This window comes from Pseudophryne corroboree, chromosome 9 (assembly GCF_028390025.1).
Source record: "Pseudophryne corroboree isolate aPseCor3 chromosome 9, aPseCor3.hap2, whole genome shotgun sequence".
Lineage (NCBI taxonomy): Eukaryota > Metazoa > Chordata > Amphibia > Anura > Myobatrachidae > Pseudophryne > Pseudophryne corroboree.
This window is the reverse complement of record NC_086452.1, coordinates 417447674-417471943: the sequence shown is the minus strand read 5'-3', so window position 1 is coordinate 417471943 and position 24270 is coordinate 417447674. Positions and strand designations below refer to the sequence as shown.

General features: G+C 51.0%; 1 protein-coding gene across 1 annotated transcript in view; it reads right to left on the bottom strand.

Moving 5' to 3' along the window:
• The window catches only part of SLC25A26 (solute carrier family 25 member 26), a 386727-nt gene extending 377726 nt beyond the window's left edge, over positions 1-9001 (bottom strand). The window contains exon 1 of the mRNA XM_063940924.1: positions 8817-9001. Coding sequence (XP_063796994.1) covers positions 8817-8849 — 33 coding nt within the window. The 5' untranslated portion in view covers positions 8850-9001. The remainder of the gene's footprint in view (positions 1-8816) is intronic.
• Between the last annotated feature and the right edge of the window lie 15269 nt (positions 9002-24270).

The window sequence follows — 24270 nt, the reverse complement described above, 5'->3', positions numbered from 1 at the left end:
GCATTCCAGACCTTATGGTAAATCTGAGCAGAAGCCGGCTTACGGACCTTCAGTTTGAACGGCCGCCACAGAAAAACCCTTGGCCCTCAAGACGGAAGCTCCAAGAGCCGCGCCATCGAAGCCAGACGGGCCAAGTCCTGGTAAACCCAAGGGCCCTGAACGAGGAGGTCTGGTCGTTGTGGAAGTAGAAGGGGACAATCTAGCGAGAGGCCCTGTTGATCGGAGAACCAGTGCCGTCTGAGCCACGCTGGAGCGATCAGAAGTAGGTTTCCTCCTTCTTGCTTTAACTTCCGTATTATTCTGGGCAGGAGTGACACCAGGGGGGAACACGTACGGCAGCCGAAAGTTCCATGGAATTGCCAGAGCGTCCACGAACGCTGCTTGAGGATCCCTTGTCCTTGCTCCGAAGACCGGAACCTTGCGAGTTTGTCGAGACGCCATCAGGTCCACATCTGGAAGGCCCCACTTGTCCACGAGAAGTTGAAACACCTCTGGAGGCTCCACTCTCCGGCGTGTACGTCCTGACAACTGAGAAAGTCCGCTTCCCAGTTTAGGACCCCCGGAATGAACACTGCGGATATGGCCAACAGATGGCGTTCTGCCCACTAAAGAATCCGTGATACTTCCCTCATTGCCATGCGGCTCCGAGCGCCGCCTTGATGGTTAATGTACGCCACCGTGGTGGCGTTGTCCGAATGTACTTGAACAGGTCTGTTCTGTATCATATGCTGGGCCAGGTTCAGTGCATTGAACACCGCCCGCAGTTCCAGAATGTTTATCGGGAGTAGAGACTCCTCCTCGGTCCACCGACCCTGAAGGGAGTGTAGTTCCAACACCGCGCCCCAAAATCTCGGACTGGCATCCGTCAGCAGGACCCAGTTGGATATCCAGAAAGGGACGACCCATGCTCATTTGATGGTCCTGAAGCCACCAGCTCATGGGCCGCGAGGACCCGTTTGGTTTCGGGACTAGAAACAGCGGTGAATAGTACCCCTTGCCTCTCTGAACCAGAGGCACCTGTACTACCACTCCTGTGATCAGCACAGAAACAATTGTGGTACTGCGCTTATAGAGAAGGAAAGGGTTATTCCTGTCAGTGCTGCTGAAGGGAGTGGAGCTACTACCCTGCTCCACCAAAATCGGAAACACAGAAACACAAAGTTTTCCCCAGCGCACTTGGACAGGATGTGGTAATAACGAAAATACTAAAACCAATGATTAGACTTTTAAAATGTATTTTATTGAAACCATCAAGGATGATAAGTATTACAATTTAAAAACACATGAGGGTATATATGTGACTACCTATTACCGGTAAACATGGACATGACAAAAACAAACATAAAACATGTAGTGTGAGATAAAAAATTCAAGGGGTAACTGTAAATTGATAATTATGCCCCACAGTACTTCAGTAGTCTCCAGTACATAGGTAGAGTAAAAAATCAGAATAGATGAGACACGCTAATTAGCGACTTACTCTCTCTATAAAAATGTATTAGGTCACTGCTGGTAACTTTCCAGGAGTAATCTTGCAGTCAAGTGCATTTGAATAGTCACTAATCAGGCACTTAGAGAGATTTCTCTTCCAAAAGATACTACCTTCAAAGACGTCCAAAAGAATGTCCTGTACATGGGATTACCTCCAAAGACGTCCAAAAGTATCCTGCATGCGGGAAGGCACCCTGATTTTGCAGGTCTCCGTACTGATGAGCGGGGTCCGGAGTCCGCCGGCGGAAATCCCGTGCACGCTGCCTGTAGCGCTACACGGCGTTGCTCCGTCGCTCATTAGTACGGACACCTGCAAAATCAGGGTGCCTACCCGCATGCAGGATACTTTTGGACGTCTTTGGAGGTAATCCCATGTACAGGACATTCTTTTGGACGTCTTTGAAGGTAGTATCTTTTGGAAGAGAAATCTTTCTAAGTGCCTGATTAGTGACTATTCAAATGCACTTGACTGCAAGATTACTCCTGGAAAGTTACCAGCAGTGACCTAATACATTTTTATAGAGAGAGTAAGTCGCTAATTAGCGTGTCTCATCTATTCTGATTTTTTACTCTACCTATGTACTGGAGACTACTGAAGTACTGTGGGGCATAATTATCAATTTACAGTTACCCCTTGAATTTTTTATCTCACACTACATGTTTTATGTTTGTTTTTGTCATGTCCATGTTTACCGGTAATAGGTAGTCACATATATACCCTCATGTGTTTTTAAATTGTAATACTTATCATCCTTGATGGTTTCAATAAAATACATTTTAAAAGTCTAATCATTGGTTTTAGTATTTTAGTTATTACCACATCCTGTCCAAGTGCGCTGGGGAAAACTTTGTGTTTCTGTGACTCCTGTGGTCAGGAAGGAATGTACCACCGAATGAAGTGTTTGCCTTTACCGGGTCCAAAGGGACGTCTGTCAGGCAAAATCAATGAGGGGAACGTTTCTTGAAGGATACGGCGTAACCTCGAGTGACGACTTCCCTTACCCAGGCATCGGAAGTGGTCTTCAACCATTGCTGGGCAAAACCTAGAAGCCGGCCCCCCATCCTGGGATCCCCCAGGGGGAGGCCCGCCCCGTCATGCAGGTATGTCAGTTTTGGAAGCAGGCTTACGGGCGGCCCAGGCCCGCTTTGGTCTGGGTTTGGCAGGTTTGGAAGTACTAGCTTGCTTCGGGTACGCCTGACCTTTTGCTTTACCTGGAGGACGAAAGGGCCGAGAGAAAGTTATTTTAGCCTTCTGTGCAGAAGGAGCCGTACTAGGTAGGCAAGCTGTTTTAGCAGAAGCCAGGTCAGCCACAATCTTATTGAGGTATTCGCCAAAGAGAATGTTTCCCTTGAAAGGAAGCACCTCCAGGGTTTTCTTAGAATCCATATCCACCGACCAGGATCTCAACCAAAGGATACGTCGAGCCAAGATTGACGTAGTGGCAGCCTTGGCCGCCGGTACCCCGGCATCAGAAGTCCTTAAGATAAAGAGAAGCTGTGGCAATATATGAGAGACAATGGGGGTGATTCCGAGTTGTTCACTCGCTAGCTGCTTTTAGCAGCATTGCACACGCTAAGCCGCCGCCCTCTGGGAGTGTATCTTAGCTTAGCAGAATTGCAAACGAAAGATTAGCAGAATTGCGAATAGAAATTTCTTAGCAGTTTCTGAGTAGCTCGAGACTTACTCAGCCATTGCGACCAGCTCAGTCCTTTTCGTTCCTGGTTTGACGTCACAAACACACCCAGCGTTTGCCCAACCACTCCCCCGTTTCTCCAGCCACTCCTGCGTTTTGCAACTCGAACGCCTGCGTTTTTCCGCACACTCCAATAAAACGACCAGTTTCCGCCCAGAAACACCCACTTCGTGTCAATCACACTACGATCAGCACAGCGATGAAAAAGCTTTGTTATGCCGTGAGTAAAATACCTAACTTTTGTGTAAAATAACTAATCGCATGCGCTCTGCGAACCTTGTGCATGCGCAGTAAGCGACTAATCGCAGTATAGCGAAAATCGGCAACGAGCGAACAACTCGGAATGACCCCCAATGTCTGGTCTGAACAGAAGCGTTGGAAGGTAGCTCCGCCTCCAGCTCCTGAGCCCATGCTTCAACAACTTCAGCAGCCCATGTTGCCGAAAAGGTTGGTCTATGCACAGCCCCCGTTAGGGTGTAAATCACTTTCAAACAACCCTCCACACGTCTATCCGTCGGTTCCTCCAGAGAGGTGACGGTAGTTACTGGCAGAGCTGAGGAAACTACCATGCGTGCCACATGAGAATCTACAAGCGGAGGAGTTTCCCAATTTGTACAAAGCTCCGCAGAGAAAGGATAGCGAGCCAACAGTCTCTTATGTGGTGTGGATTTAGTTCCCGGATTTTCCCAGGATTCCTGACGTATGTCAGCCAGGTGTTGAGCATGAGGTAAAACTTGTTTAACCACCTTCTTACGTTTAAATCTGTCCGGATTTTTAGAGACAGCCGCAGGCTCAGGTTCATCAGAGACCTGAAGAATGAGCTTGATAGCCTCAATCAAATCAGGGACATCCACCAGTGACTTTCCTTCCCCATCAGAAGCATCAGAGTCAGTGTCTGTGGGGTCAGTATATGCACCATCCTCCTCAGAGGATGTGTCCGGAACAGCGGTGGATTGTGAGGATGTAGCGGCCCGTTTAGAAGAAGCCTTAGTCTTAGGGGGCGAGAGTGAGACTTATTTCTAGTCAGCGATCGGTTCAAGTGCTGTAACTGTGTTGAGATATGATCCGCCCACGGCGGATTGACTGTAGGGACCATAAATTGCTGCACTGACATAGGAGGTCCCACAGGGGGCGTAAGTTTAGTTACCAGCGTATTTAACAACGTGAAGAAGGTAGCCCAAGGTGGGTCATTAGTTGCCCCGAGTGCCACAGACCCACTGGGTGGTAAGGAACCCCCCAAACCTGAACTCTCTGCTGCCATGTTTTCCTCAAAAGTGTCTGCAGCATCACCACCACGCAATGTGGGAGAAGCCCCAGTTCCGTTGCCTCGTGTAGCTGACATAATGATAAGCACAATATTGGGCAACCTAGTACAATCTTAGCAGCGATATACCTAGCAAGAACTCCCAGTGTAGTGTGACTTTCCTGTCAGCACAAACCGGGAATCCAAGAGATATATGGTGACTAGAAATCACAAAGAAAAATACACAGCACGTATATCTTGTGAAATACCTATATCAGTTAATAAACCTGACGCACTTAGCCCCCTCAGGTTACAGGATATAGGAGTAGCAAGCTGAGTGAAATACACAAGATGGCAGCCACGCAGCAGCTACAGGCACACACACATATAGTCACAAGTGTACAATGCAGAAATTAAATTAAACCCTAAAACTGCACTGAACTAACACTACAAAGTAATACTCACGATAGCTATATATGTAAATAGAAGATATAACAAAACACAGTAGGTACTAGATGCATATCACAGGGTGTTTGTACCCCACAACCCTGAATGTATGCACTCTTTCTTAACTAACACTGTCCCTTGACAGGTAGAATACTTAAGTGTCCTGTAAAATGCACAGCGCTGGCGAGCAGGCAGCTTTACAGAGGAGGATTTGCCCCAGAAGTCCCAGGAACAGCGCAGCTCCGTGTAATGGTGGCTGACAGGGAGTGAGGGAGAGATATGCAGCTCCAGGACGGGAACATTTACCCAAATGGCGCCCTGGGGCTGGGGCTACAGGTAAGGCCTTATCCCCGTGCTGGCTTCCCCACCGGGCACTGCGGGCTATAATAAAAATGAGTTTTTATAGAAAGAATAAACCCCACCTGTGCCCTGTGTCCCGATGGCTAGTGGAGCGGCTGCCCTTTACAGTGTCCACGCCAGCGCGCGCGGCCCGCCTCCCACGGCCACGCCGGATCGCGATAACAGCTGGCCAAAGAGACCCCTTACCTCCCCTTGTACCTGCGGCCACGCGATCCCGGAAGGCAGCGGCGAGTGTGTGTGACTGACCAAGAAAGACACCGGAGTCTCCGCTGTAGTTACCCGGCAACCAGGGCACAGGAGTATACAGCGCCGCTGGGGGAGTGATGGAGCTGCAGCAGAGGATGTCTGACTGACATTCATTAAAGCTGCAGCCCTTGAAGTCTTCAAATTTCTTCTTTTCTTCTTAAATTAGCTTATAATATGGGCTGCAGGAGCAGCCCTCCTGTTGATTACCTGCTTACTGCATAGCACCAATTTACAAATTGAGCTCCTGTGCACGGAGGCGGGGTGATATAGGAGGCGGCGCTATGCATCTTGGGAAGAAGGTTAAAGCTTTGAGCCTGTTGGTGCCTCGGATCAAGATCCTACTCTACACCCGATGTTAATCCTTGTGGAGCCCAGTGTACCCCGCAGCAGAAATATGTAATATTAATTGCAAGGGTTTTCCATTCAGTATTATAGCTGTGTAAAGTCCTGTTGGCAAAACCACCAAAACAGCATTAAAACCCACGCCTTGTAAATAAAGCCTCAGGGTTGATTTATTATTATTTTTTTTTAACACACACTGCGCAACGAAGCCCCATTTACTTTAGCCTTTTCCTCCCTTCCATCCAGGTCAGAAAAGTAGGCAAGCATAGCTTTCAACATTACAAGCAAAAACAATATAAAAGAGTGGAATTCTCCACCTCTCTACAAAACTTCAAACGGGCTGTCATACCCACTTCTTCATCAAACCCAGACATCTCTCATCCTAACCATCTATTCTGTGCTTTCTTCCCCATCTGTGTCACCCCTGTCTGCCCCCTCCCCTTTAGACTGTAAGCTGTCACGAGCAGGGCCCTCTCCCCTCATGTGGTTTTCTTTCTCTTACCTAGACTGTCTTCTAATCCATACTCCCTACAAAAGCACCGAACCCTAATTTTTTGCCACCCTGATGATTATCTTAGCATCTTGTCCCCTAATGCAGAAATGTTTATATACCATGTACTTGTCCTACATTGTCTTGTACTGTAAGTCTTTGTTTTCTTGTTTTGCGGAACCCTTGTGGTACCATATAAGTAAATGATAATAATAAAATAAAATTTACATTTAAAAAATTTAACTTATCATAAATAGAACACTGAAGTAAACGTTATCAGAGCGCAGTTCAACCATATCCAGGCTTTTACGGAAACCATGATGGTTCTTAAGGGTTGGGTATTGGTTACCCACGGCCGGAATCCCAGCGTTCAGCATTCCGACTCCAGGATCCCGGCCACGGAATCCCACGGGGGGGGACGAGCGTAACGAGTCCCCCTGCGCTCGCCACAGGTTCTATTCCCACTCCATGGGTGTCGTGGACACCCACGAGTGGGAATAGTCCCTGCTAGTCGGCATGTCGACTGTCGTGATTAGTAGGTGCCGGTAATGTGACCGACGGTCACATAACTACATCCCGCTCATAATACATACATCTGAAATGCTTCGGAGATATATCATCTCTGGACTCTTTCAAGACCAGACACTGGAAGGTAAATTTACTTAAGCTTCTAAAAAAAAACCCAGAGACTTGGTGATGTTGTCCTTTGCAACCATTGGGGTTGATTCAATTAAACCGACAAAAGGGCTGCCGCGAGGCTGATTCTGTCGGGAATCAGCATTGCCGCAGGTAGTTAAGTCGGAGAATGCCCGTTCTCCCGACAAAACTACCTGTTAAGTCCGCGAGAACGGGCATTCGCCGATTTACCTTAAGCTGAATTGAATAGCGCCGGGAGCTAATACCCGGCGCTATTCAACTGTTGCTGAATTGAATCGACCCCAATGAGATGCTGTCTATCATTTTCTAAAAGGCAATAGAGAAATGATAGACAGCATCGGATGGGTTGCTACCGGCAACATCACCAATTCCCTGTGTTAGAAGCTTTAGTAAATTTACCCCTGGAAATTTAAGTCATGGGAGTGTTTCCCATTTATTTCCTAATTATGTATGACTCCTGGAGCTATCAATGTATGATTAGTATACGTTACTGTATTTCTACTGCTCCACTAATAAAAGATCCAAGAGGGGGGATGAAATGCATCGGGTAACGTGTATCTTTGCAAACCAACACTGATAAGCGTACACATAGCGGGAGTTCAGGGCATCCTGTTATGCAAAAGAACCAAAATCTGATTTAATTACATGCTTGTGTTTTATGCTAGGAAGATCATCAGTCTTTTGTCTCATGCTGCTCAATATTTATGTTTTAATAGTATAAGTATCATTAAAAGTTATAAAGATAAGGCACTAAAATAGTGCTTTGTATTACTTCTTTAGCTCCCACACTGAGGATATTTATCACTGGATGGAAACTTCCCCTGTGCTTAGACTTGCCAGAAAATCCTTTCCATTCGGCACACTTATGAGTTACACAGGCTCTGTGGCTGAATACTACCAGGTGAAGTGCAGGCTTACATTTAGCCAACCACAGAACCTGCGTAAATCACAGGTGTGCCGGCTTAAAGGGATATTATGGCAAGCTTACCTATGCTGAAAGAAAAGGTATGCCATATCTGCAACATTTGTACTTTATGAAGAATGTGCGTGGCCTTCTAGAATTTACTGTATGACATGTTTTCTGAATTGCCAGGTTCGTGTATTTAATTGTATTCAGTAAATAGCATGCTGCGATTATGTGCAATAGCTGTCTTCCCACCTTAACCCCACATCGAATGTTTTGTGCGACACAAGGGTAACACCCTTGAGCTAGAACTCAGGTAGAGCACATTCCCAGGAGTACATACAAAAGAAAGAAAGAAAAGTAAATAAATAATTAGTCTGGAGAAGTAGGTGAAAGGTGAATACATTTCAGCGTAAATATTTGGGGTTCCACTACTTGGGAGAAAGTGACTATGGAAACTATTGAAAGTGACTATGTGATCAAATAGGGGTAGATTCCATTACGTGTGATGACGGCAGTCCAATGCACATACATACGTTGCCTATGGTAGCTCCTATATGTCACATAGTAGTAATACACACCCCTATGGGGCTGCAAACTAAAATGTGAACTGTATGGGGGAAATCAGGGGCAAGGTGCCGCTGTGCCACCGTCATGACAAAAGCACATTGTGGGCATCGTCTACCTTTGGCCCCGAATTGAGCTGGCTCCATTAGATCCTTAAAATGAAGCTATAAATCCTGTTACAGCTATATGCCCCTAACACTGACTGACTGCTCCCCTGTCTGCGTAAAGGTCCTCTCCACAAAGGGAAACTAGATGCTACCCTGTCTGCATACTCCAGAGGGGAGCAACCTGCAGCTCCATAGCTGTGCTGACACTACAAGTCCCAGCATGCCCACCAGCCCCCTATCCCTAGTGACAGCTGCCTGCAGAGCTCACCAGCAAGGGTGTGAGGAAGTCTCTCCTCTCCATGTGTCCCCCAGCTGCAGGCACTCTTCCTCCTGCACATCAGTCCACACTCTGCTGCTGCTCACATGTCTGAGACAAGTATCAACACAGGGTGACCTGTACAGCGGGGACAACAGTCCTATCCCTCGGCGAGCACAGCTCAGCGAGACTGCAATGACGTTACATAACGCAGGGTTACTGCTGCTTGTCCTGCTGCTGTCTCGCTCTATGTGCTGCTAGAGTAAACTTTGGTTATATTGCTGTCTTCATTGCAGCAGCCATGTTGGTGAAGCCGCTGACTGTGCTGTGGTTTCTGACTAAATGATTAGGAGCTTATCTATTCTATAGCCCTGTCACTGTTGCATACATTGTACAACAGACTTTCTGCCCTCTTACAATTTATATTCACAGGCTGAGTGGCATGATTGCAATTGCCTAGTATATCAGTGCTTACACCAGACTCTTTGTAGTTGCATTATTAAGTTTTTGGGGAGGCAGCAATTCTTTTAGGGGGCAGCTCTGCAGATAATCTGCGAAGAACAGGTAGAACAGCTAATTAATAAATATATATATATATATATATATATATACTAGGGGGTTCATCGCGCCCTACGGGCGCTCTTCACTCCGTCGCAAGGGGCTACGCCCCCTTCACCCCTGCACGCCTTTCTGCCGTTCAATATTTGTATTATATGGAGTATTACCACCATTCCTAGTTTTGTTAGTGGTTAAATTTTGCGCAACAAAAGGGCGTCCGATGGTGAAGGGGGCATAGCCCCTTGCGACCACGTGAACAGCACCTGCAGGGCACGATGTACAGAATTTAGGTGTAAGATCAGCGGGGGGGGCACCAGGCGTGAAGTGGAGGTGCCTCTCCGTGCCGCTGATCACCCCTGATTTAGTGACTCACTGGTAGCGGCTGCGGATGGTGTCCAAGGTGCTGCGTGTGGTGGAGAGGTGGGCTGTGGATGTTGGAGGGGGTCCAGAGGTACTGCGGGTGGGGGAGAAGAGGGGGTGCGGATGGTGGAGGGGTCCAGAGAGACTGCAGGTGGGGCGGATGGGGGAGGCGGTCTGTAGATGTTGCTGGTGGGTGAGGGGCGGGTGTGGGGGGCCACAGATGAAAGAGGGGGTTTGGAGGTGTTGTGCATGGTGGAGGGGCAGGTGAAGGGGGGGTGGGTGCAAGGGGTTGCGGTTGGGTCCGGGTTCCAGAGGTGCTGCGGGTGGGGAAGGGGTGGTTGCGGGGTGCCGCGGAATGGGTCTGTTGATGCTGTGGGTGGGGGATGAGTGGCTGCGGGTGGTGCACAGATGCAGGCGGGGGTCCGGAGGTGCTGTGGGTGGGGTAGGGGTGGGTACTGCGGTTAAGGGGAGGTGGGAGGGATGTGCTGCGGCTGGGAGAGGGGCGGGGGAGTGAGGGTCGTAGATGAGTTCCGGAGGCGTTGCGGGTGGGGGAGGGGAGGTGCAGTGGAGGATAGGGGAGGGGTCCCGGTGGCGCTGTGGGTGGGGAAGGTTCGGGTGCTGGTGTGCCGCGAGTCGAATAGGGGTCGGGAGGTGCTGTGGGTGGGGGAGGGGCAAGGTTGATGCGGGTAGGGGAGTGCCAGGTGCGGGGGTGTCGCTGATGGTGGATGGGGACCATAGGCGCTGTGGGTGGTGGTGCGGCGCGTGGGGTAGGGGGTCAAGAGGCGCCACGGGTGGGAGAGGGGCGGGTGCGGGGTGCCGTGGATGGGGGAGGGGGTCCGGGAGAGCTGCAGGTGGGGGAGGGGCGGGTGTGTGACGGGACTGTTTTGGCCAGCAATACATTTAGCCACGTGGAAGTGAGCTCCATAGGCTGGCCTGTCTATACTGCACCTTTTAATTTTTTTAAAATTTTTTGGGTGCGTTTGGCAGAGGAGCGGGTGCGGGGGGGGGGAGGGGGGTTGGGTGAGGGGTTCCAGAGGTGTTGCGGGTGGGGGAGGGGTAGCTGCGGGGTGCTGCGGAAGGGGTCTGTAGATGCAGTGGGTGGGGGATGAGTGGCTGCAGATGGAGGCGGGGGTCCGGAGGTGCTGTGGGGGAGGGGCGGGTGCGGGAGGAGTGGGTACTGCGGATTTGGGAGGGGTTGGGGAGGTGTTGCCGCTGGTAGAGGGGCGGGGGAGTGTGAGCTGTGGATGAGTTCCAGAGGTGCTGTGGGTGGGGGAGGGGCGGGGGTGTCACGGGTGGGTGAGGTGGAGGTGCGGGTGCTGGGCTGCCGCAAGTGGAATGGGGGTTGGGAGGTGTTGTGGGTGGGGGAGGGGTGGGGTTGACGCGGGTTGGGGAGTGGCAGGTACGGGGGTGTGGGCGATGGGGGATGGGGTCCATAGGCGCTGTGGGTGGTGGAGGGGTGGGTGCGGTGGTGCGGCAGGTGGGGTAGGGGGTCTGGAGGTGCCACGGCTGGGGGAGGGGCGGGTGGGGGGTGCCGTGGATGGGGGTGTGGGTCTGGGGGAGCTGCAGGTGGGGGAGGGGCGGATGTGTGACGGGACTGTTGTGCCCAGCAATACATTTATCCACGTGGAAGTGACCTCCATTGACTGCCCTGTATTTACTGCACCTTTACATTTTTTTATTTTTTTGGGTGCGTTTGGGGGAGGGGCTGGTGCAGGGTGGGGTGCGGTTGGGTGAGGGGTTCCAGAGGTGTTGCGGGTTCCAGAGGTGTTGCGGGTGGGGTAGGGGTAGTTGCGGGGTGCCGCGGAAGGGGTCTGTAGATGCAGTGGGTGGGGGAGGGATGAGTGGCTGCGGATGGAGTCGGGGGTGTGGAGGTGCTGTGGGTGGGTGATGGAGGGGCGGGTGGGGGAGGGGTGAGTACTGTGGATTGGGGAGGGGTTGGGGAGGTGTTGCGGCTGGTGGAGGGGCGGGGGAGTGGGGGCTGTGGATGAGTTCCGGTGCCGTTGCGGGTGGGGGAGGGGCGGGGTGTGGTGGATTGGGGAGGGGTTCCGGTGGCGTTGCGGGTGGGGAGGGTGCGGGTGCTGGGGTGCAGCGAGTGGAATAGGGGGTCGGGAGGTGCCGCGGATGGGGGAGGGGTGGGGTTGTCGCGGGTGGCGGAGTTGCAGGTGCGGGGACGTGGCTGATAGGGGATGGGATCCATAGGTGCTGCGGGTGGTGGAGGGGTGGGTGCGGTGGTGCGGCGGGTGGGATAGGGAGTCTGGAGGTGCCACGGGTGGGGGAGGGGCAGGTGCGGGGGTGCTGTGGATGGGGGAGGGGGTCCGGGAGAGCTGCAGGTGGGGGAGGGGCGGGTGTGTGATGGGACTGTTTTGGCCAGCAATACATTTAGCCACGTGGGAGCGAGCTCCATAGGCTGACCTGTTTATACTGCCCCTGTACATTTTGTTTTTGGTTGTACTTTGGATTTGTCATTGTGGTAAGTGCAGTTATGTCACCAGCTCCCATCCCAACATAGGACGTGGGAGCCTGTTACTAACATGTGGCTGGGTCTGTGCTGCAGCCCCCTCCTCTCTGTCCCTCTCCCCCCTGATGTACTGCGCAGGCGCAATGGCGGCAGGTGGGTGTGTGGGCCGGATGGAGACAAATAGGGAGACAGAGACCCCAGCATCGGCCGCACGGGGATGCCGCCGCCTCCCCCTCACCTACCGGCAGTGACAGTTGTGCGCCCCACTGGTTTCCTGAGCAGAGCCGGCCGCCTGGGGGAGGGCAGGTGGCGGGGCGCAGCAGCAGTTGTGGCCTGTAAACCGCTCTGGCGGCTCCTGCTGCTCTCATGATGGCATCAATGTGAGGGAGGGGCCCTGGCGGCCGAGAGTGACAGCCCTCACCCCAGTACCCGCCGTGTGCAGGAGCCAGGAGGAGCGTGCCGGCGCCGTTATCTCCTGATCCTGCCCTGCATCCAGCCACCTCTCCTCCATCTGTGACTCCGCCCAGATCTGTGACTCCGCCCAGCGTTACGGCCAGGCACAGAGTCACAGATCTGGGCTATTATATAGGAGATGCAAAGTGTGACACTTGCTTACCACCTGACAAAACATTAGTAGCTATTGGGAAGAACTAGGGGTATACAACCTGACAAGTGGGGACCCCAGCAGGCTTAGGACCTAATTCAGCATGCTACGCTGAAGTGCGGAAATTGCTATTCGGCGATTTCCGCTCTTCTGCACATGCGTGCATGCCGCTGCGCGCATGCACGAGGACTTAGGTTATGATCGCACGTGACCGCAATCTAAGCCCCGGCAAGGGAAGCAACGCAACATACTGGGGGCGGAATTGCGGCATTGGGGGGTGCGGTCCGGACAATGGAGGCATGTCCGGACCATTTGCAGGATGGGCCGTTGCAGCTGCGTGACGTCACTGCAAACCAAAACATGGTCGCCCAGAAACTGCCTTCGCAACTAGGCGGCACAGGCAGGGGGCTACCCTAAACATGCAAGCGCATCGCTGTTTAGCAATACGCTCGCATTTTGCAGGAAGGAAGGACCTGCATGCAGGGCGTCCTTGCCCTGTGCTGGGCGGCCACCTGCATGCTAGAGAAATGAGTTGTAGTTTTGCGATTTCTCGCATAACTACAACTCATGCTGAATTAGGCCCTTAGCCTTTACTCAGAGTACTGGGTATCATGCTTTCATTGCAAAAACGGAAACACATCTGATTGGTTACAGCAGGTTTTACTCTGTGCCCCAATCTTTGGGATTGTCACCTATGTTTTTATTGGGTTATTGTATCAAGCAGTGAAGAGTGGACAAGTGGAGAAAGTGCTCAAGCTACCAAACAGTTTACAGGTAGCCTTTATCAAGAACAGTACATTCTGTAAAATGATAGCTAGAATCGGGATACATACGATATCTGGGAAGACGGGGTGCCAACGAATCCCCTTGAGGCAGTGACGGACTGGGGCTGTAAATCGGCCCGAGCATTCGTGAGCGAGCGCGCACCCATCACAGGGGCGAGCATTCGCCCATCACGGGGCGCGCCGCCATGATGTACGAGGGCGTGCCACGAGTCATGGGGGCATGGACTCATGGCACGCACCCATTACCATGGCGACGTTTGCTGGTGGCGGGGGGCATGGACTCGCGAGTCCGGGGGCGTGGAACTCGCAACATGCCCCCATTTCCATGGAGACCGGTGGGGGCAGCTGAACTAGAGAGCGGGAGGCTGCGCTGCGAGTGGCCTTCCCGGCTCTCTGAGGGACCGGATCGGCCCACCTGCCCATCGGCCCTGCCTTGAGGGCTCGCTGCACTCGCCACGCATCGGGCCTGGTGTGTTCGCCATAGGTTCTATTGTCACTCGGTTGATGGCGTGGACCCACCAACCCAGTGGGAATACTGTGCGGGTATCTGGATGCCGGCAGTTGGAATTCCAGCGTCTGTCTCCTGAACTGCCAGGATTCCAACTGCCAGTAACCTGACTGCATCCCGAAGAATCTGATTGGTTGTGAAGGGCACCTTTTCCACTGGTCCACTTCCCACTCTTTGTTTTAGTTTGATGCATCAACCCCAATAAGAGAAATGTTGTAGCCGCAGGTATGGGACAACACCATTGTTCTTTTGCATGTAGGATAAACTATTAAAAATGGAAAAGGCTTGATAGTCTCTCTTACAGTAATATGAATTTTATTTACTGGCATAAAAGAATTCTGGGTTTGTATATTTATGTAGAATTGTGGAACACTTGCGCTGAGTGTGTTAGCGGCTGCCAGCCACTGTTAGAGGTCGGTGTATTCTCTGACCTTGGATGTGCCCGTATTTCATCAGGTTCTGGATGCGTTCTGATGATGTCTGTCAGAGCCTTGGAGAAAAACAGACAGCAAATGTTCAGCTCACTCCTGAACAAAAGGCGTCTGTACACTTTTCTTCATGTGTGAAGCGCGGGCCCCTTGGGAAATATGGTTGTTACAGGACCGACCTGGGCTCTGCTGTGGAGGGAGATGTTATTGCTTGCGTCTGTCATTTTGCTTGAGTTACTAAACGAGGAGGCGACTGAGGCTTATAGAGTGGATACTGCGCTCGGAGTCATTTGGAAAGCAGAGTAAGGGAAGGGGATAGGACATTATTTTACATGTTATACTGGAGGAAAAATGGAAGCATAAACATTTTGGGGTCTATTCATGAAGTGGTGAAAAGTGTGGAGAAGTGAGACGTAGAGAAGTTGGCCATGGCAACCAATCAGCTTCTACGTATAATTTTATAGAATGCATTTTATAAATGTTACCTCAACACTGATTGGTTGCCCTGGGTAACTTCTCTACTGACTCACTTCTCCGCACTTTTCACTGCTTCACCCTCCCCGACCCCCAGACGGCAGAAGACTGTCAATCACCGACAGTCTGCTGCCTTCCTGCTTCCTACATTGCAGGAACCATTCGCCCATGCAGAGTGGGTCCTGCACATGTGCAAAATACAAGTAATTGGTACTTTGCTGCATGAGAAGCAGCAACGACCGGATCTGAATGAGGTCCATGGATATGTATTTAATGTGCTGGGAAATGTGAATGTTACCGTTTATTTAACTACTAGGTGATTCATCGCGCCCTGCGGGCGCTCTTCACACCGTCGTATGGGGCTACGCCCCCGTAACCCCTATATAAAGGTGAAGGTCTAGAATAGTAGTTGTCAAATGTATTGTGGTGGACTGTTGGTTTTGATGTTGGTTAAATGTTGTTTTGCAAAAGGGGAATGTGATGGTGAATGGTGTGTAGGGGTTTGTGAGTGTGTGAAGAGTGTTAGGAGTGTTGATGGTGGTCAAGGTAATGTGTTTGGTGTGGGGATGTGTGTGTGTGTGAGTAGGGTAGCGGTGTGGGTTGGTAATATGGTAGGAAGGGTGAATGATCATGTATGTCGGTAACCGTGGATGTTGGCTGGTGACTGTTGGTTTTTGTGTGGTGGTTGAGTTAAGATGGTTAAGGTGTTTTCTGTGTTGAGGGTGGAGAGTTAGATTAAGGCACATGTGTTTGGGGGGGTTTGGAGGCAGCAGAGAGTGGGGGCTGGTAAATAGGCAGGTGGGTATGGTGGCCAGCATGTAGAGTAATGTGTTGATGCGGTCCACAGTAGCGTTTGGCTGTGGCTCCTGGGCAGTGTGTACATGTGGGAGTTGTGGAGGGGGGGATGCCGAAGGAGTGTGTGGTGGTGCGGGTGTGTTGCGGCTGTCAAAGAGCGTTGTATGTGAGAGGCTGGAGGTAGGAGCTGGGGAGTTGTGTTTGGGGAGGCAGCCTGTGGTGGATTGTGGTGCGGGTGTATTGGGGATTTAGTCGTGTGCTTCTTGCGAGAGGCTGGAGGTGGGAGGCAGGATTGATGTGGTGTGTGTGTATCTTGGGGCTCCAGTTCCCCGCCTTCATGTGAGAGGTGGGAGCTGGGGAGGGGGGTTAGGGGAGGGTGGCTGTGGTGGCTTGGGGTGCGGGTGGCTGGCGTGGTGCGGAGATGTGAGAGGCTGGAGGTAGGAGCTGGGGAGGGGAATTAGCGGAGGCTGGCTGTGTTGGGTTGGGTTGTGGGTGTCTCCCGTGTTGCGGGTGATGAGAGGCTGGAGGTGGGAGCTGGTGAGGGGGTTAGCGGAGGCTGCCTGTGGTGGGTGGGAGTGGTGTGTGCGAGTGGGCCCCGTGCTGCGGGTGATGACAGGCTGGAGGTGGGAGCTGGGGAGGGTGTTTAGCGGAGGCAGGGAGCATTGGTTAGGGTGGGCCCCGTGTTGCGGTTGATAAGAGGGTGGGTATGGGATTTGGAGAGTGGGGTTAGCAGAGGCTGCCTTTGGTGGGTCTGCGTGGGGGGTACGGGTGTGTCCAGTGCTGTGGGTGATGACAGGCTGGAGGTGGAAGCTGGGGAGGGGGGTTAGGGGAAGCTGGCTGAGGTGGGTTTGGGTTGTGTCATGAGAGGCTAGAGGTGGAAGCTGTGGAGGGTGGTTAGCAGAGGCTGGATGTGGTGGGTGAATCTGGGTGGTGTATGCAGCCCCCATGCTGCGGCTGGTGACAGGCTGGAGGTGTAAGGTGGGGAGGGGGGTTAGTGGAGGATGGATGTGGTGGGTCGGGGTGGGGGGTGTGTGTGAGAGGTGGGAGGTGTAGAGGGGGGTTAGTGGAGGGTGGATGTTGGGTGTGGGGGATGCTCCCGTACTGGGGGTGATGACAGGCTGCAGGTGGGAGGTGGGGACGGGATTTAGGGCATGCTAGTTGTGTTGTAGTGGGGTGAGGGGTGGGGCCTGCTGCCGTGCTGCGGGTGATGAGAAGCTGCAGGTGGGAGGTGGGTAGGGGGGTTATTGGAGTGTGGGTGTGGTGGGTTGAGGTGCGGATGGCTCCCGTGCTGCCTCTCATCAGGCAGTAGGAGGTAGCTGTGGAGGGGGGTTAGTGGAGACTGGATGTGGTAGATCGTTGTAGGGGGTGCGTGTGAGAGTGGGCAGCTGGGGAGTGGAGTTATTGGAGTCTACATGTTGGGGATCGGGGTGGGGGGTGCAGGCTGCTTGCGTGCTGCGGTAGATCAGAGGCTGGATGAGGTGGCTTTGGGTTGTGGGGTGTGGCCGGCCACCGTGCGGTGGGTCATGAGAGGCTAGAGGTGGGAGCTGGGGAGGGTGGTTAGCAGAGGCTGGATGTGGTGGGTGGATCTGGGGGTTGCATGCAGGCCCCGTGCTGCGGGTGATGACAGGCTGGAGGTGGAAGCTGGGGAGGGGGGTTAGTGGAGGATGGATGTGGTGGGTCGGGGTGGGGGGTGTGTGTGAGAGGTGGGAGGTGTAGAGGGGGGTTAGTGGAGGGTGGATGTTGGGTGTGGGGGCTGCTCCCGTACAGGGGGTGATGACAGGCTGCAGGTGGGAGCTGGGGAGGGGGTTTAGGGTAGGCTAGTTGTATTGGTAGTGGGGTGGGGGGTGCGGGCTGCTCCCATGCTGCGGGGGATGACAGGCTGGAGGTGGAAGCTGGGGAGGGGGGTTAGTGGAGGATGGATGTGGTGGGTCGGGGTGGGTGGTGCGTGTGAGAGGTTGGAGGTGTGGAGGGGGGTTAGTGGACTGTGGATGTTGGTGGTGGGGGCTGCTCCCGTACAGGGGGTGATGACAGGCTGCAGGTGGGAGCTGGGGAGGGGGTTTAGGGTAGGCTAGTTGTATTGGTAGTGGGGTGGGGGGTACGGGCTGCTCCCGTGCTGCGGGGGATGACAGGCTGGAGGTGGAAGCTGGGGAGGGGGGTTAGTGGAGGATGGATGTGGTGGGTCGGGGTGGGGGGTGTGTGTGTGAGGTGTGGAGGGGGGTTAATGGAGGGTGAATGTTTGGTGTGGAGGCTGCTCCTGTACAGGGGTTGATGACAGGCTGCAGGTGGGAGGGGGGGAGGGGATTTAGGGTAGGCTAGCTGTGTTGGTAGTGGGGTGGGGGGTGCGTCCTGCTTCGGTGCTGCGTGTGGTGAGAAGCTGCAGGTGGGAGGTGGTTAGGGGTCTTAGTGGAGTGTGGGTGTGGTGTGTTGGGGTTGGGGGTGCATGGGGTTTCCGTGGTGCGTCCGCAGAGATAGCGGATGAGGTTGCTGGAGAGGGAGGGTGGCGGAGGCAGGTCGCGGTGCTAGTAGCGGGTTCCGTCCTCCGGCTTCATGTCAGAGGTGAGAGCTGGGGACGGGGGTGAGTGCAGGCTGGCTGTGTAGAATCGCGGTGGGGGGTGCGGGTGGCTCCCGTGCTGTGGAGGCTGAGAAGCTGCAGGTGGGATCTGGGGAGGGGGGTTAGTGGAGTGTGGCTGTAGTGGGTTAGGGTACGAATAGCAGGTGTCATTAGGGGTGTGAGTGGGTGTTTGTGGTGGGGAAACCAAGGGAGGGGTGTGTGTTACCGTGCTGAGTGGGGTGTCCGTCCAGTGCTGTTTCCCTGTGCTGATGGTGCTGAATTGTTCAGAAGCAGGTGGCTCCGCCCTAGACAGCCCTGTGACTCCACCCAGCGTTATGGGCAGGCACAGAGTCACAGATGTAGCCAAATATATAGGAGATGGTAAATAAAATGTTTTGGGTAACATTTATAGGGCCTAATTCAGACCTGATCGCTCCTCCCTTTTTTGCAGAGGGCTGCGATCCGATAGTCGCCGTCCATACAGAGTGAAAACCCGCCCCGTGCAAGTGTGCGAATGCATGTGTACGCCGTGCGAAAACTTCACCAGACAGCGGACATCTGCGAATCCGTTCCCAACTCTCTCGCTGTCTGATGATTCCAGTCTGTGCAGTCTGCAGCCCAGGACTTACTCCTGCAGTGCTATAGAAACAGGCTGATCGGGTCCGGAGCTGACGTCACACACCCGCCCTGAAAACGCTTGGGCACGCCTGCATTTTTTCTGACACTCCCAGAAAACGGCCAGTTACCACCCACAAACGCCCGCTTCCTGTCAATCACCTTGCGTACGCCTAGTGATCTAAATTTTCGCACCATGCTGTCGCTGTTTGGGCTCGCGATTGCGCATTGCGGTGCATGCGCTGTCATTCGATAATCGCCCGCTGTTCGATTTCGCACAACAGCGATCAGGTCTGAATTAGGCTCATACATTTGTCATAATGAGGGCTCATAGATCAGAGATAAAATTTGGGGTGCATACGGAATATGCATGCTGTATGTCGGGGCACTTCAGGTCTGGTAGCCACTCATGTAGTGCACACATAAACGTATTGCACCGAGTGTATTTCCTGTGTGTCCGGGTGGGCGTCGGGAGTAATCCTGTTATAGTGCTCCTGCCTTTTGGGCAACACTGACTGGCGTATTCATCACTAACCTGGCAATGCATCCTGAATGCAGCTGCTGAACTAATGTGCTTCGTGAATTTCATCACAGTGTTGGAATCCTCTGACAATCACTATCCCACCTGCCTCTTTGTCCTGGACCCAGCTCAAATTATCATTCCAAACTCTCAGCACACTGCAGCATTCACCTACAGTGTGTTCTCTCTCTCTCTCTCTATTTATCTAGCTTCTATCTATCCAGAGAGTACCCACTACCTCGGTTGAGATATTAGGTCGCTCGACCGGCGTTATTTCAAATGGCCCTTTTCAGACTGCGCCTCAACCCGGGTTATTGCTGAGTGATTACGTTCCAGAACCCGGGTTATTGCTGAGTGTTTACGTTCCAGAACCCGGGTTATTGCTGACGGTCTGAAAGGGGTATACGTGAATTGCAACTTTTGCATACTGTACACAGTAGCGGATCTTGCCACGGGCAAGCAGGACTTTTGCCATCCGGAGGGCGCCGCACTATGGCAAGATCCGCTACTGCCCCAGCTGCCCGCTGTCCGCTGCGAAGGGAACTAGACGTGTAGCGTCTAGTTTCCCTTCATAGAGAGGACCTTTAATGTGCGGTGTGCGATGACGTCATCGCGCACCGCACAGCGTTTCAGCGGCGCTACTCTGAACAGGAGGCGTAACTGACCACGCCCCCTGCATGAAGCCACGCCCCCTATTTCCCGCCCGGGGTGCAAAAAGCGCTGGAACTGGCCCTGACTGTACAACAAACGTGTCTATACACTTACATTGTTGGATTTTCACTTTATACAAACATTTAACGATAAATCACGCCTTTAGTAATAAATGATACAATTTGCAAATTTTTTATATTTACTTATTTATTTAATTTAGTAACAATTGTAAACAGTGAGAGAAAAAAACAGGTTAATAATAGACGTATATAGAAGTAGGAAGGGTATCCGGACTCTGGGTCGACACCCATTAGGTTGAAACCCTCTGGTCGACAGTGAATAGGTCGACACTAGAAATAGGTCGACATGACCATTAGGTTGACATGAACGAGGTCGACATGCAAAAAGGTCGACATGAGTTTTTTTTAAAAAAAATTGTTGAACTTTTACATACTTTACGATCCACGTGGACTACGATTTGAAACGATAACCTGAAGCATGGTGAGTGAAACGAGTCATGCGAGGGGACATGGTGCACCTATTGGGGTTCCCCGTCACTTTAGGAAGAAAACGACACCAAAAATTAAACATGAAAAATTCATGTCGACCTTTTTTCATGTCGACCTTGTTCATGACGACCTAGTGGCCGTGTTGACCTATTTCTAGTGTCGACCTAGTCGCTGTCGACGCTGAGTACCATACCCCTAGGAAGGCCCATATGAAGTACTACAGATAAAATCAGACTCATAGTCTAAAAGTTTATATCGTTTAGTTATTTACTGATTTAACAGAAACATTTTGAGTACGGTGTAAAGGGGGAGATGTAGCAAACCTTGGAGACAGATAAAATGAGCAACTAACTGTCATGTTTCAAACACAGCCTTTCAAATGACAATCAGAAGCTGATTGGTTAGTACTTTAGCTCTCTTCACTTTCAAGGTTTGATGCATTTCCCCCGTTTTTTAAATGATAACTTCAAGTTACTAACATGTCAGCGTTTCTAGTACCAAATTCATTAAAAGTTTGCAGTGTTTTGACAATTTCACTATGAGTCATTTGAAATATAGGGCAGATGTATTAGCCTGGAGAAGGCATAAGGAAGTGATAAACCAGTGATAAATGCAAGGTGATATACGCACCAGCCAATCAGCTCCTAACTGTTAATTTACATATTGGAGCTGATTGGCTGGTGTGTTTATCACCTAGAATTTATCACTGGTTTCTCACTTCCTTATGCCTTCTCCAGGTTAATACATCTGCCCCATAAAGTAGTAATCACCTTCTGTGACGGGAGCATCCCAGCTCTATTAAACAGCCCTAACCTTTTGTTCTTCTGCTCTCCCATCTTACTCCTAATGAATAACCCCGGCCTAATGCTATGCACCTATTATTAATCAACCTGATGAGTTCCCTAGTGAACGTCATTGACCTAAAAAAAAGTAGTGATGATGGAAAGTGCATTACCGTACACCAATCTGTTGTATGCGGACGCAGAGGAAGCACCAAAAGTATAAAAATCACTGCAGGTATTTGTTTCAGCTTAAAAAGAAATCAAATGACAGAAATTTGAGTAATTTGGATAAGCGTAACTGTAAACTGATGTGTAACTCGAAACTTAGCTTTTTTTTGGGGGGGGGGGGGGGGGGGGTTTGATAGAAGTAGAGCATAATGACAGGATAGGAATGGAGAAGGTTAAACCTCGGAGGCTGGGGACGGCCTGGTTTGGGGCGGGCATCAGGTGTTAGGGCTTTCCTATAGGAATGGAGGTTGTGGGCTGAATCTTAACCTTAGGGATTGTTTCGGGCTGGGTCAGCCCCTTTTGCTTTGCTCTTCCAACCCTTACGCCCTGTTTTATGATAAGTTTTCGGTGGTGTCTTCGTTGGCTATTTTTAGGCGGGAAAAAGAACGGCAGGTTACCTGTTTTGGGGTGGATATTGGTTGGAGTTGGATTGGTTCTAGGTGCGCTCGCCTTCGTTGACTGTTTATATCTGCTGGACCACCTAAACGGGGGCAGTGTATCACCCTTCCGGGTTGGTAGTCAAGGTTAGAGTGGATACCTTTGTGGTTTTACTTTGTTGGTTTATGGCTATGGTTAGTGATGTGAGTTTTGAGGATGATTGTAGCCATTCTTTCTGTGCCACCGTACTTTTATCTTTATTTCTTGCAGGTATTAAAATGATAGCTCATTTAAATAAATAGCTAACAGTTTCTGCCAAATACATGTCTCCGTGTGTTGTCATTCTTGATTATGTTTTTTTTTGTTATTTATATATGATGTACACACTGGACAACCCTCAGCCGTTAAGAGGTTTACCCCCTATATTATCTGTAAGACTGTGCAATATAGAGTGTATAGCACAGTCCTGTGGTGCGGCTCTTGCCGTGGAGGGACAGCTGTAAGTACCCAGAAGCCCCACCTCCACCACCAGCTTCGTGCAGAGTACTGTAGCATGAAAAGCAATTTGCACTCTTCAGTTTAGAAGTGACAGAATCTAGTTTGTGTTGGGAGGGGGAGTGCAATACACAAAAGACTTGATACAGCTGGCCCACCTAAGATGCAAGGGGCTGCGAAAGTGCTTTACACACTCTATAAGAGAGTGTGCTGTATGTTACAGACAGTCACAAATAAGAACATAAGGCCAATTAATTTATGTACATTTGGGGACAGATTAAGAGTACATTTGCGCAACATTAAAATAGTGTAAGATTTGTTGCACTGCGCAGGTAAGGTCAGTACAGTAAGGGTGTAGAGATGCCTCTTATAGAGGCTTCCGATATTAACTTACACGTTTACTTTGGAAGGTGTATCCCAAAGACCTTACAAGTTGATGATGTTGATGGTTGTAGATTTTAATGTCATTGCATATCTTAGGATATGTGCATCTGCACTTATCACCACTTCACAGCTCTGGAAACCCCAGAAGAGTGCTAGAGAGAAACAGGACGCTGCAAAGGCCTCTCTGATAAATATCCCACACTGGCTTCAGATCTTGTACAAAGTACACGTATCTGGTATCCCTATACCTAGGAGAACTAGATTTTGGGATAACTTTTCAGCGATCCATTAATGGCATATTAGTAATCAGAAGAATTAATTTTAAAAAGTGCATTGTTTTCCTATTTATATAGAGCCCATAAATACAAATATAATTCCAAGAATTTGCTAAAAGGAATCTCAATCAGCTATATATATATATAGATATATTAAATATTGTTTTAGTAAACTAAGAAACGAGAACATCACCAAGACATTAAGGTTGGCCTGGTAAGGAGGGTTGGCATACCATACCGGAAAGTGGTAAAGCCATGCTTTGTTCAACAATTATTGCTATATAATAGCTTACTTCCATAGAAGAGTTACTCCACCTTGCTAAATGTACGTATGCAATACTGATTTCTTATTTTCCTGCAATACATATTCCTGACAGTGATGCCCGGGGGGGATGGGGGGGGTAGGACAATTGCTAGAGGGGCGAGGCAGGCCAGATCAGCTGCTAACTATGGCGTCGGAAAAGTTCTCCTTTACCATTTTCCTGATGGGACGAAGCCACGCCACCCCATGTTTGGCCACACCCCCTTCAGTGCCCAGGCCCGTGGCCGTTGTTGGCCGCCCTGATTCCAGGAGCACCATGATTGCCAGAATTATTTGCAATGTAATTATAAATCAGCACACAATATTTGTATTAATATATTTACTACGACGAAATATTTGTAATAAAATATACACATTCTGGATTCATTTGTGTAAATGACCATACAGTGCTGATATTGTAGAATGTCACGTTATCACTAATTTGAGACCAGTATTGTCGAGTGTCAGCTGGAAGAACCTTCACTGTCTTAACTTTTCACTATCACCAGTCTCTAAATATAAATTCATTCTGCCCCCAGGTTCAGCAGACCTTCTGCTCTGAGTACCAAACAAGTGCTGGGCAGAACAGAAAAACAAAGCTGTAACCTAAGTGTAATAAAGGCCCCTACGCTTCTCTTGAACGGCCGATATATCGCGGGACCGTCGGCCAGTGTGTACGGGCGATATGTCTGTGAACTCCGTCGTTCCCAGATGTATCGCGTCGGCCCCGCAGCACAGCTGACGGCCAATATATCTACCGATATATTGGCGCGTCACTGTGTGTGTACGGGCAACCAGCCGGCCGCC